Source organism: Panthera tigris, chromosome B2, assembly GCF_018350195.1.
Source record: "Panthera tigris isolate Pti1 chromosome B2, P.tigris_Pti1_mat1.1, whole genome shotgun sequence".
Classification (NCBI taxonomy): domain Eukaryota; kingdom Metazoa; phylum Chordata; class Mammalia; order Carnivora; family Felidae; genus Panthera; species Panthera tigris.
This window is the reverse complement of record NC_056664.1, coordinates 116,668,279-116,680,284: the sequence shown is the minus strand read 5'-3', so window position 1 is coordinate 116,680,284 and position 12,006 is coordinate 116,668,279. Positions and strand designations below refer to the sequence as shown.

The 12,006-nt window shown below is 38.4% G+C and overlaps 1 protein-coding gene across 7 annotated transcripts in view; it reads right to left on the bottom strand.

Annotated features, from left to right (window-relative positions):
• L3MBTL3 (L3MBTL histone methyl-lysine binding protein 3) overlaps positions 1 to 12,006 on the bottom strand; it is a 130,670-nt gene that overhangs the window by 20,973 nt on the left and 97,691 nt on the right. For all 7 annotated transcript variants that reach the window (XM_007078636.3, XM_007078637.3, XM_007078639.3 and 4 more), the window contains one exon: positions 1,498 to 1,577. In XM_007078636.3, the coding sequence (XP_007078698.1) occupies positions 1,498 to 1,577 (80 nt within the window). The remainder of the gene's footprint in view (positions 1 to 1,497; positions 1,578 to 12,006) is intronic.

Here is a 12,006-nt window from a genome sequence, read left to right as displayed (position 1 = left end):
GAGTGCCGCGACAGACATCTCTGAGATAAGCACATGAAGAGTTTGAATGTTAAGAGTGTGAATGCATGGAAACAACTGAGATTTGTTTAGAATTGGACTTTTTTGTTTTTAGCTGACTCAAACTGCACTCCTATTTGGTTGGGAACCTTTGATTGGTCATCATGACTTGCTAATAAATGAGCTGAGAAAGTTTAAAAAAAAAAAAAAGAAAAGAAAAGCAGAAGCACTGAGAGGTTTTCAGTGAAATGTCCACAATCGCGCAGCTAGCAGGTAGCAGGGCAGGGATTCAAACCCTGGCCGTTGGTAGGGTTTGTATATAGGGCTACATTAAACACACCAGAACATGCTGAAGACAGCAGAGATGGAACTTTTAAATTAATCACAAATTACCGCCTTCTAAAAATCAGACATGGAAATCAAAGCATCACTTATGGAAGAGGACACGGCAGGCAAACAGTCATTAGGTGCCATTCTCAAATCTTACATAATAATCTAAAGCAAAAATACACATGAAATGCAAAGTCCCCAGGGACAATCATTAAACTCACAGTCAAGCTAACACTTTCTCATAAAAAATAATAATTCTGTGTAAATTATAAATACAATCTATACTATGACAGTCATTATGATTTCATTACTTAGTTAAGCCATCATTATGTCCTTTTAGCAAAGATGTAAGACAAATTACTTTCTCCAATACGACCTAAAATATTTGTTCAAATGATTTTCTTTTCATTTTGTGGTATTAGATTAAGACCATATTAATTCCATTTGGATTTCAATACACATTCTAAGATCAGCTTTAAGCATATGAAGCAAATGACATCAACAATCCCAATAGAAATATATGACAAGAACCAAATGCAGTATTACCCAAAGTTTATATATAATATGTATTGTACAGATATGTGAGAGAAGCTGTAAATACAGATCACAGATGAATCCATATCATTATAAATTACATACAACAGCTGACCCTTGAACAATGCAGGGGTTAAGGACACTTACCCCTGGATAGCCAAAAATCTGTGTATAACTTTTTTTTTTTAATTTGTGTATAACTTTTGATTCCCCCTGCCCCACAATTTAACCGCTAATAGCCTATTGTTGACTAGAAGCCTTATCAATAACCGAACCAGTTGATTAACACATAGTTTGTATATTATATGTATCTAATACTATATTCTTACAGTAAAGTAATCTAGAGAAAAGAAAATGTTATTAACAAAATCATAAAGAAGAGAAAATACATTTACAGGACTGTACCGTATTTACTAAGAAAAAATCTGTGTATACATGGACCCACATAGTTCAAACCCGTGTTGTTCAAGGTCAACTGTCTACCCTGAACAGTAAACTTTTATAGCCTGTGATAACACAACAAATCAACTAAATGAAGTTTATCTTTAATATAAAAGTGACTGCTATATTCCACTAGATTCTGATGAGTATTCATAGTAATATGCATCCCTAATACAAGATGATTATGGCTACTACCTCTGGCTTCATGTGATGTCCTCATTTCACTTTCTGTTCTCTCTTCAAAGTCTTCTTTGACATCATCAGGATGCTGGTCTCTGAAAAAAAAAAAATAGGTGTTCAGCACTGCATCTCACCAATTGTCTTTCTTAATTTAAAAACAAACATTACCACTACTGTGAGAAAGGATTTTTAGTTCGACTAAGATGTAACTCCTACTAATAACATCTATAAATATCCATTTTCTTCATTACCAATTTTCATTTACTGTTCTGAAAAGAGATTTTTAAAGCTAAGAACGGTATTAAGGTGAACTATGTTACATGTTAGCAAACGTAGCTACTGAATAATTCAACTTCAAATTGGGGCATGTTTTCATGAAGAGTTTCACTGGTTACTGTACAGTAAAACTACAATTTAAGGAAAGAAAATATTTTGAAACCCCTACCATTTAATCAAGTAGCATACATACTACCTTAGCTCTGGGATTTGGGATTGAGACTGAGACTGGCCCAGGAGAATCAAACTCAATTCTGGGAAGCTTTTCCTGGCTTAATCAGGTCAAATGTGTAGGCTGTATTGATTCCGACTCTTTCTGACCAGGAATGACCTGATGCTAATCTAAACATGCCAACAATAATGTAAAATGGAATGGAATCATTACAATCTTAATTCAGAGCTTTATCCTTAAGTCAGGGAGAAAAATGGCGTTAAAGGGAACTAAGCACAGACTAACTAACTCTATTTTCTTTAAAGCTAAATTTGAAGTATTTGAAATTGTTCAACCTAATCTATTCCATTCTCAGAGTTCAAAATATATCCCACTCTCCAATTTCCTGGAACTATCTAGGCTATGATACCTGGTTTACATACTTTATAATACTCTATATTTATGTCGTATTGTTTCTTATGTGTTGTTACCTTTATAAATATATCCTGAGTTTCTTAAAGATCCTGATCATACTTCTACTGTTAAGTTTTAATTAAGAAAAAGGCAAATACACATGAAACCAAATGTCCCAACAAAATATAAAGAAGTTGTATTGTCTTAATTAAAAAGGCACTAATTTAATTCTCTAGCTGAACGGTGATAACACAATGATGCTAACACACTGTAAGTCTGCAATAAATACATGTTCCCTACTTCTTAGAAAGATCATTTCCAGTGACACATGTAAAATTTCATTGAGATCTGAACTCCCTGGCTAAGTTCATACTAAAAACAACTTATCACAAATGCTAAAGAATACTGCTTATTTGAGAATGGGGAAGAATTACTGTTATTACAAAATAAAAACAAATCTTTTTCCAAGAGTAATAGAATTAAAAGACTCTATAGAGGCTCTTATTCCATAAAAGTTGGGAGAGGAGCTGTACCACTGATGATTGCAGATAGGACATTAACTGAAATGATAATAGAAAAGTTTGCCTTCTCTGTAAAGACTGTGCTAAAGTTATACTTGGTAATTAGAACATGCCAAAGTCAGCTTACTATGCTTAAATTAGCTTATGTGATCTTCTAAACTGGTTTTATGCTAAATTAGAAATAATATTATTTGAGTCCATAAATCTATCCCACTAGCTATCTATTGTGACCACTGAAAAAAGTTGTTTGTGGATAACTATATTAATATTTATTAGGAAGAAAATCATACAGTGCCGTGGTATAGTTTAAAATCGGCAGTTTTCAAAGTAATAAAAAAAATCCCAATTACATTATTGTAGATTTCCTAAAAGTTTTAATGAATGGTTTGTGAAAAGGAAAAAAAGAAGAAAAAAAAAAGACAAACTTCTTTGTCTTTAGCCTTTGAGGTCAAAGGTTAACATTAAGTCTCAGAATTTTCTGAATATTTCAGCTTTCATGATCAGAATTGCCCACTAATGACAGTTTTACATTTTTGTGGTTTCAATAAAGCACAGTTTTCCTTAAAGTAAATTTTATTAAAATACAGTTATAAGACTTAAGTATGAAGAAAGTTCTGTTGTATTTTTATGCCCAAATACAATGCTAATGATTTATCTTATGAAATGTAAGAAAAGGACCATTTTCTAGAAGAGAACAGAGAGAGAAAAAGAAAATAAGATCTTTGACCCAAAATATTTCTTCATGCCTGGATCTGCCATAATCCATCCCAACAGAAGCAAAATGGAAGCTATCTATTTTCTTACATCATTTATGTTGCTTCATTATAGAAGGATGTTCACTTTCCATTTTCCCTACTTTAACTCATAATATTTCATTGAATTGAACCTATATAAACTTGGGAATATATAAACATGAATATTTATCTTTACCAAACACAGTTCAAATAAAGGACTGTAGAAGAAACATTTATTGGATGTTTTTATTTCTACTTAATATGTTGATTCTGCTAATTCCTTAAAATTAAAAATGACTAAAAGTCCCTTGGGGGTTCTACATGATATTTCATGTAGCTAGAAAGTTGGAGGGGTGGGGCAGTGGGGTCATCTGAGCAGTCTACTAGAACAAGCATTATAAAATAAATGGATGAACAGAACCACTGAAGTAAACAGAACCCTAATTAAGCACATCCAGAAATGAAGAAGTTAATAATAAGAAAAATTTTAAGAACATACTATGTACCAAAGGCTGGCTGAGCTCTTTCTATGTCCAATATTTCATAACGATCACTGTAAGAAGGTTCTGTTAACATTATAACCACTGAAACTTAAAAGAAGTCAATGCCAAATCTGTAGAGCAAGTATCATACCAGGTCTTACTGACACTAAAATCCACAATTAAATTCAATTACCTTGAAGTAGAGTCAAGGTTTCTACCCTTGCATTTTTCCAGAATACAGTACATCAGTCTCCTATTGACAATGTCAGGCATGAAGAATCTTATTCATTCTTATTTGTTTTGTATTTTATTTAAAATAAAAAATTGATTTCTCAATTGGGCAACCAGTATCTCTCTCTCCTACAAGGTTAGGATTTTCATTGCTAATTCTGACTGACTAGGTGCTGTGATGGAGCTCTTTCTCTGTGCAAAAATGAAATCCTTGATCTAGGATTCAGTTTCCTAAGCACAAAGTTATGCTAGCTGTACAGGTCTTCCAATTATGGACAAAGTACTTCCACAGTAGAACATCCACGCTCTGTGATAACACCATAATACTCTCTGGAATGTGGTACAAGATATGCTTCTTGACAGATTTTCTTCAAAAAAAGACGACCAAAAATATTTTTATGCTGTATTTTAATACCACTGTTTTGCTCTACATAAAAACTCCTCTATTTTCTCCTCTTGATCAACACTTTCTATTGCCAACAGTTTTATTCAGGAAGGAGGTACAAGCTGATTGGGCATGGGGGTAGTGAATCGTAACACGGAGAAAGCGTGGGTACATGTATGGTCTTTGGAAGTGAACAGGCTTGGCTGCAATTTTAGCTGTGCTACTTAATTCTAAACGATCTCTAGCAAGTTCCTGAACTTCCCTACTTCTCAGCTGCACCAACTGTAAAATGAGGAAAATCCATCCTTGTCCTCATAGGCATTTTAAGGACTCAATAAATGGACAGAAAGTGCTGCACACACAGCAGCTTCCACTATTGACCAATTACTTCTATTTGGTGATAAAATTATCTACTGTCACTTGTTTTCTTTCAGTAACCTGTTTGCTTCAAGTTTTAAACTAGCTTTTAGAGTAACAGTTACCACCCAGACAGCAGCCAGACTGCCTGGGTTGTAATCCAGGTCTGCTATTTAGGCCTGTAGTAATCCAGTAATCCAGTAATCCAGTAACAGACTGTAATCCAGGTCTGTTACTGTTATTTACTGTTAGTTGTGTAATCTGCAACCAAGAGAGGTTCTATGTTTTGTAGAATGGGTGTGTAATAATAGCACCTACCCCACGTGAGGTGCTAGGAAGAGTAAGTGAGCTAACGTAGGTTCAAAACACCTAGAAAAGTACCTGGAATACAGCAATTTCTCTTGAGATTTTAGAACTGTGGAGAACCAATATATTTCAACATTTCTTTAGCTTGAACTGAAATACAATCATAGGTAAAACCCTACTCAAGAACACTCTTTAGGCTTTTAATTAAGACAGTGGAATCCACTCAAGTGAAAAAATGTGTTCTTCATGAGTCAGCATCCTCCTTTTCTCTGTAATTAACGTGCCATGCTTTAGCTGTCTTACTATCTTACTCTAAATATGCTTTATAGTAATATTAGCAAAACAAACATCAGAAGGGTAAATACACAGTAAGAGGATGGCATGTGAATGCAAATAGCTGTATTTCAAGTTTGTTTATTTTTCATTTAAAAACAATCCCTAGCCAATTATGCCTGTCAGTCCCCAGTAAGTTAAAAAAAAAACAATATTGAAAAAAATGTGAACCGATGATTTTGCTTCAATTCAGGGATTTCAGCTATCTCTCTAAATCCAGCACGAATCTGGTTTGGCTCCTAGCCTGAAATAACCCCGCCTTCTCTCTCCACAGAGTTTATTTTAGTCGCACAGGGGTTTTGTTAGAGCTGAAAAGTACCTGTACTCCCCAGTAAGAGAGGAGACACAAGGAAAGTAGCAAGAGCTATAAAAAATGTAGGGATTTCTGTTTTGGACGTGAAAAGGAGGTCTCTTTGCATGCCCCCAGCATTCTTCTGCTTTTTTTATATTTCTGGACCGAGGTCACTCACAGGTAAAAAAAATCAGAGAAAGAGAATCTTAGGGTTTATACTTTAGAGGACTCCTAAGAGTACTTGAACGGTCTCCAAATGCCTCCTACAATTGAAGAAGCGTGTGTGCGTGCACAGCTTCAGGACAAAGAGGTTATCATCTTCAACTCAGAAAAGGTGGCAAATAAAACCAGCGGGATTAAAACTTTTATGTCTATGGTTAAGATTTGAATAAAGAGTCTTTATTTTACTTTAGGTTTCTTTATTTGAGGGGGGGGGTGGTGTAGGGGCAGAGAAAGAGGGAGACAGAATCCCAAGCAGGCTCCACACTGTCATCACAAATGGTAAGATCATGACCTGAGCCAGAGATATGACCTGAGCCGAAATCAAGAGCTGGACACTTAACTGACTGAGCTGAGCCACCCAAGTGCCCCAAATAGTCTTTAAAATTAAGTTCCTTTTGGGATGCCTGGGTGGCTCAGTCAGTTAAGCATCCAACTTTGGCTCAGGTCATGATCTCGTGGTTTGTGAGTTCTAGCCCCACATGGGGCTCTGTGCTGATAGCTCAGAGCCTAGAGCCTGCTTCAGATTCTGTGTCTCCCGCTCTCTCTGCCCCTCCCCTGCTCACACTCTGTGTCTCTCTCTCTCTCTCAAAAATAAATAAACATTCATTTAAAATAAATAAATAAATAAATAAATAAAGTTCTTTTTGAGATTATACATTAGCAGTGGGTTTTTTTTTTAATTTAAACTTATTTATTTACTTTTATTTAAATCCAAGTTAGTTAATATACAGTGTAATCATGATTTCAGGAATAGAATTTAGTGATTCATCGCTTAAACATAACACCCAGTGCTCATCCCAACAAGTTCCCTCCTTGCTGCTCATCCTTCCACCCAATACCCTGCTAGAAACCCTCAGTTTCTTCTCTGTATTTAAGATACCCTTATAGTTTGTCTCCCTCTCTGTTTTTATTTTTGCTTCCCTTCCCCTATGTTCATCTGTTTTGTTTCTTAAACTCCACAAATGAGTGAAATCATATATTTGTCTTTCTCTGACTGACTTATTTCTCTTAGCATAATACGCTCTAGCTCCATCCACGTAGTTGCAAATGGCAAGACTTCATTCCTTTTGAGATGATACATTAGCAGTTGTTTTAACAGTGTTTTCATAAACATGGCCTAAGAGAGGTAAACATGGTCTACTATTTATCTAATGACTAAAAATAAAACATTTTGATTCATAATCCTATTAAATTATTATTTAGCATAAGGAACATATGTTGGTGAAGAAAAGTAACAGAACGAGTCAATACAGTGGATGTTACCAAAATGCCAAGGAAAAATCCTCCGGAAAACAATTCAGCAATCATCAATCAATCAATCAATCAGTCCTCTTACGAAATGAAAAGCCCTAACCAGTAAGGTGAGCATTATGGAATAAAGACCCTGTATTATAGGAAGAGCAAGCCTACCTTACTTTCATGTTGCCATAGAAAAGAGAACAGATGCTTTTCCGCTATATGTAAAAGAGTTTCCGGAGTCAGGAATCAATGCCATTCGAGGAGATAAAATGAGACCCTGTTACACTACTGTTCCAGCAACTTCGCAGGTATACAACAATGACACAGTCATACACCTTACACTTTGAATGGCTGCCCTGGCGTCGCAGTGGTTGGCACTAACAACTGTGAGTGTTTTAACCCAAAATGAGCTTCTCTCTGGTGTGCACTCACAACTGCACGGATTTGACTCACATGTCCAAGAGCTGGAATACTTTTAAACTTCCACAGCTCCTGCTCCACATCTGGTAAAGCCCACTGACTGAAAGGGGAAACAGGCTTTCCGTAGCCAGGTAATGGTAAGTCACCAAAAGGACTCTCTCCAGTTGCTGATGCCAAAACCTCGGGCTCAGAAAGTCTCAGCAAAACAAAGTTCTTAAAGATTCCTAATTGGCATTTGTCATCTTTTAGAACTTTTGGCTCCAAATTGATGCTATTCTCCTTGATCTTGCAGTTCTGCAAAGTAAAGAGATTTTTATATGCTTATTGTCTCACGTTTATGTCAGCTTGTTTTCCAGTCTGTATAACGAAGCGCTCCTCAGTGACAGACTAGCTCTTGGCGTGACTCGTAAACCTGATTCAGCCTCGAAACAGAAATCAGATTAACAGTTGCAACTCCTGCAACTGCTCAATGTAATTCTGAGTAGAAACGCTGGTCCTACAATTTGAGAACCCATTTTAATGGCCTATAATGAACTGAACAGACTGAAATTTTTCATGGGATTTAGGTTAGCGATAGGCATTTGCCTTGCAAGGTAACACAAGCATTTGGCAGATATTTAAAGCATGCTTTATTATGTTTCTGGGGTTATGTCTAAGCAGGCTTAAACAACACGGGAGCTTGAAACATTCCATGATTTTTAATAGAGATAGCACCTAATTTAGAAAGGCAATTACAAGCAGCTGCAGAACAGATTTCATGAGAATAAGCCATGTGGGATAGATGCCGATGTTCCCCAATTGGCAACATGCTGAATTATTACTCCAGAGAAAGGTGTTTATATTCAGTAATAATTCTCAAAACCTAGTATATCGATCACTTGCACCCATCTCCTGGGTGTGCGTGTTAAAAATGAACTGGGACGCACCTTACATTTCCTGAATTCGTATCTCTAGAGGTGATCATTCGCAAGCTGCATTTTAACAAACATCTGATGATTCTGATGCAAAACGAAGTTTGAAACCCATAGGTTTTACGAAGATCCAGAGAGATGTACACATACTTTTACCGAGCGGTAGACCTGCAGGTTACGGTTACCAGTCCTCAGGCAAGGTCTGCCATGGACTGGGAGGCCCCTGCCTCACCATCTGGCTGCCAGGAGTGCTGTGAGGGCGGAGATGAGCTGCTGCCCGCCCCCCGGCCCCCGCAGCGAGGAAAACCTCTTCCCACTGAAAACACGAGGCACAACACACTCCTCACACTTCTGATGAACCAACATACAACTGAAAAGGACTGCAGACTCTCCACGCTGGGAAGGCACTCATAACCCAACCATCCATTTGACCAACTGCTACAGGAAAACGGGCCTAAATATTCAGCGTGCCTACAAAAGGACTCAAGGTGATGCCATCTTAACGTGGGGCAGAGCTTCCCAGCTCGGATACCGTGAATCCCTGAGAACAAGTGCTCTGAGTTCTACAAGTTCCCTGTAGCCCTCCCAGAAGCCAAGGCCACCCTCTGGTCATCCAGAGGCAGCCCCGTTCACTCCCTTGGTGCGCCACATAAAAGCGTCGTCACTTCTGTGGTATTTTCTACGTGAGGTAGGAGTTAAAACGACAACAGTGTTGGAAGCACTGCCTCATTCGTAAAAGAGTGCCAGTATGTATTTGGGGGACTCATCTCATCATTTAATAATCAGCCCACAGAAATCTGGTGCAGGAATCCAACAAAGTTGAGAATGCAGGTGTTTTACCAGAACAAAAAACATTACACAGCTGTTGCCTTTTAGGTCATACAACTGATAGGTCTCCTTTGAAGGCTGGTGGATGATTCAAGGTCACCCTGCGTCCTTACTGTGTGCCAGGTGGCATGCTTGGTGCTGAGGATATCTCAGGACCAGAGAAGACGTGGACTCTGCCCTTGTGGAGCTTACTGTCAAGCAAAGCACGCAGACTCAGAAGTATCGACACAAACTGTCTACAGCATCGGGATGTGTGCTGTGAAGGTATGTGATGAGGAACGTGAACTACTCTAGAAGAGCAGACAAAGCTTCCCTGAGGAAATGACAGTGAACCTGAAGCCTGCAAAACGAGAGACCAGCTAGGAGATGGCAGGCACGGAGACTCTAGGCAGAGAGAAAGGATGTCTGAGAACCAAGGTGGTTGAAGCATTAAGTTTAAAAAGGAGCCTGGCAGAGAGAAGGCTGGAGAGCTGGGCACGGGCCAGACAACACAGGACCTTGCAGGCCACGTTCAGAATTAGGGTCTCAATTTCAGGAGTAATGGGAAGTCACTGAAAGTGTCAAGCAGGGAGACAGACTTCCAAAGAATTGTTTTAAATGTAGACTCTTAGGCTCTAGCCCGGAAGATTCTTCATGGGCTGGCCTGGGCTCCCAAATCTGAATTCTGAGGAGGCCTCTGGGAATCTGATGCAAAGTCTAGGAGCTACTGCTGTGGAACGAGTCATCTATGGGCCCAGCCTGAGCAGACAGCCTGTGAAACAGCCCTTAAAATAACAGTTACGGGGCACCTGGGTGGCTCAGGGGGTTGAGCATCCAACTTTGGCTCAGGTCATGATCTTGCAGTTCATGAGTTCGAGCCCCACATCGGGTTCACTGCTGTCAGCCTGTCAGCCAAGAGCCTGCTGCAGATCCTCTCTCCCACCCCCACTTGCACTCACCCCTAAATAAATAAATAAATAAATAAATAAATAAATAAATAATAAAGGTTATTGCACGAAAGGAACACATGTTCCTCACAATGTTAATTTATCTGGCCTTGTTATGTCAGCTTCCAGATCAAAAGCAATGCCAGCAGAGCACTCATTCTGGTGACCCTCTGGCATCCGAAACGGGTGAAAGGAATGGCGGAGCAGATGCTGTCAGGACAGTCGTGCTGGGGGAATCACCGTGTGCTCCCTCCCCCGGCAGCCTCACTCTGCGGCTGGAGGTAACCAGGGCTTAAATAGCTCAGCTCCTCCATCCCTATGCTGGGAAGACTCGATGTGTGCTTTACACGGACGCCCAGAGTGTTCGCAGCAGGCCCGCGTTCCTGCTGTCTCCAAGCCGTCATTGGTGAGACGACAAGGCTTTCACCGGCCGTCTTCCTTTCTCCATCTCACTTCCTCACTCCCCTCCTGATGTCTGCCTCATTTCCCAAATAAACCACATGCAACCGAATCTTTGTCTCAGGGTCATCTTCTAGGCATGCAAACGGTCTCCCGCTGGGCCAAAGTGCATTTAAAAGAAAAAATACAGTGCAGTCTGGCTACCAAATTTAGTGAATTATTACAAAGGATGCAAAGAAAATGTGTTAAAACCTGAATAAAAAGTTCCATCCATGTGAGCGACGAATATGGGAAAAGAAGAGAGAACATAATCTGGTATTAAGAGAATCGTCTTGAATGCCGTATTCAAAGTTTAACCTAGGAATGTCAAAGAAATGGCCAGCCTTTCTTTTACTCTTTTACAGTTCTTATACCGTGCAACAAGTTAAGTAACCTATTCTTCTTGCAACATGAATACAAACTAACATTTACTGAAGGGCTTACTACTTACTAGTACTTATTAGTACTTACTAGAACTACTTACTAGTTCTTAGCATTGCACAGCTCACTGTTTCATCCCTAAATCCAGGTTAAAGAAATCATAATCCAAAAACTTTATATTTACTTTTAAAATGAAAAAAATATATATTAAATATGTTCATACAGATTCACTTACAGCCGAGAAGCCAGCTAACTTTTACCCTGTTAATTCTATCTTAAATCAACCACCCTCAAGCCACGAGATACACTTTTTGTTAACAACTTTTCTGTTATTAACACCTACTATATGTTGCCATCTCATGATCATTTGTATCTAAAATACCAAGTGCCATTCTGATTGCTGGGAGAACTAGTGACTGCCTGCAGTAGGAAAAACCAAAATAATCTGAAGCCAATTTTTTCAAGAATTTTAAAGAAGAAATTTAAAAATTTAAACAAGTAAATAAATCTGTGTTATTTTGAAACATGTTGTTTTTTCAAACATGCATAATGAAGCATTTAGGTTGAAATATCAAAATGTCTGCAAGCATCTCTTAAAAACACTTCTGCATAAAAAATACAGTGAGAAGAAAATCTTGGTCAAAATGTTCACCTCAAAACCTAAGGGGCCATTTTGA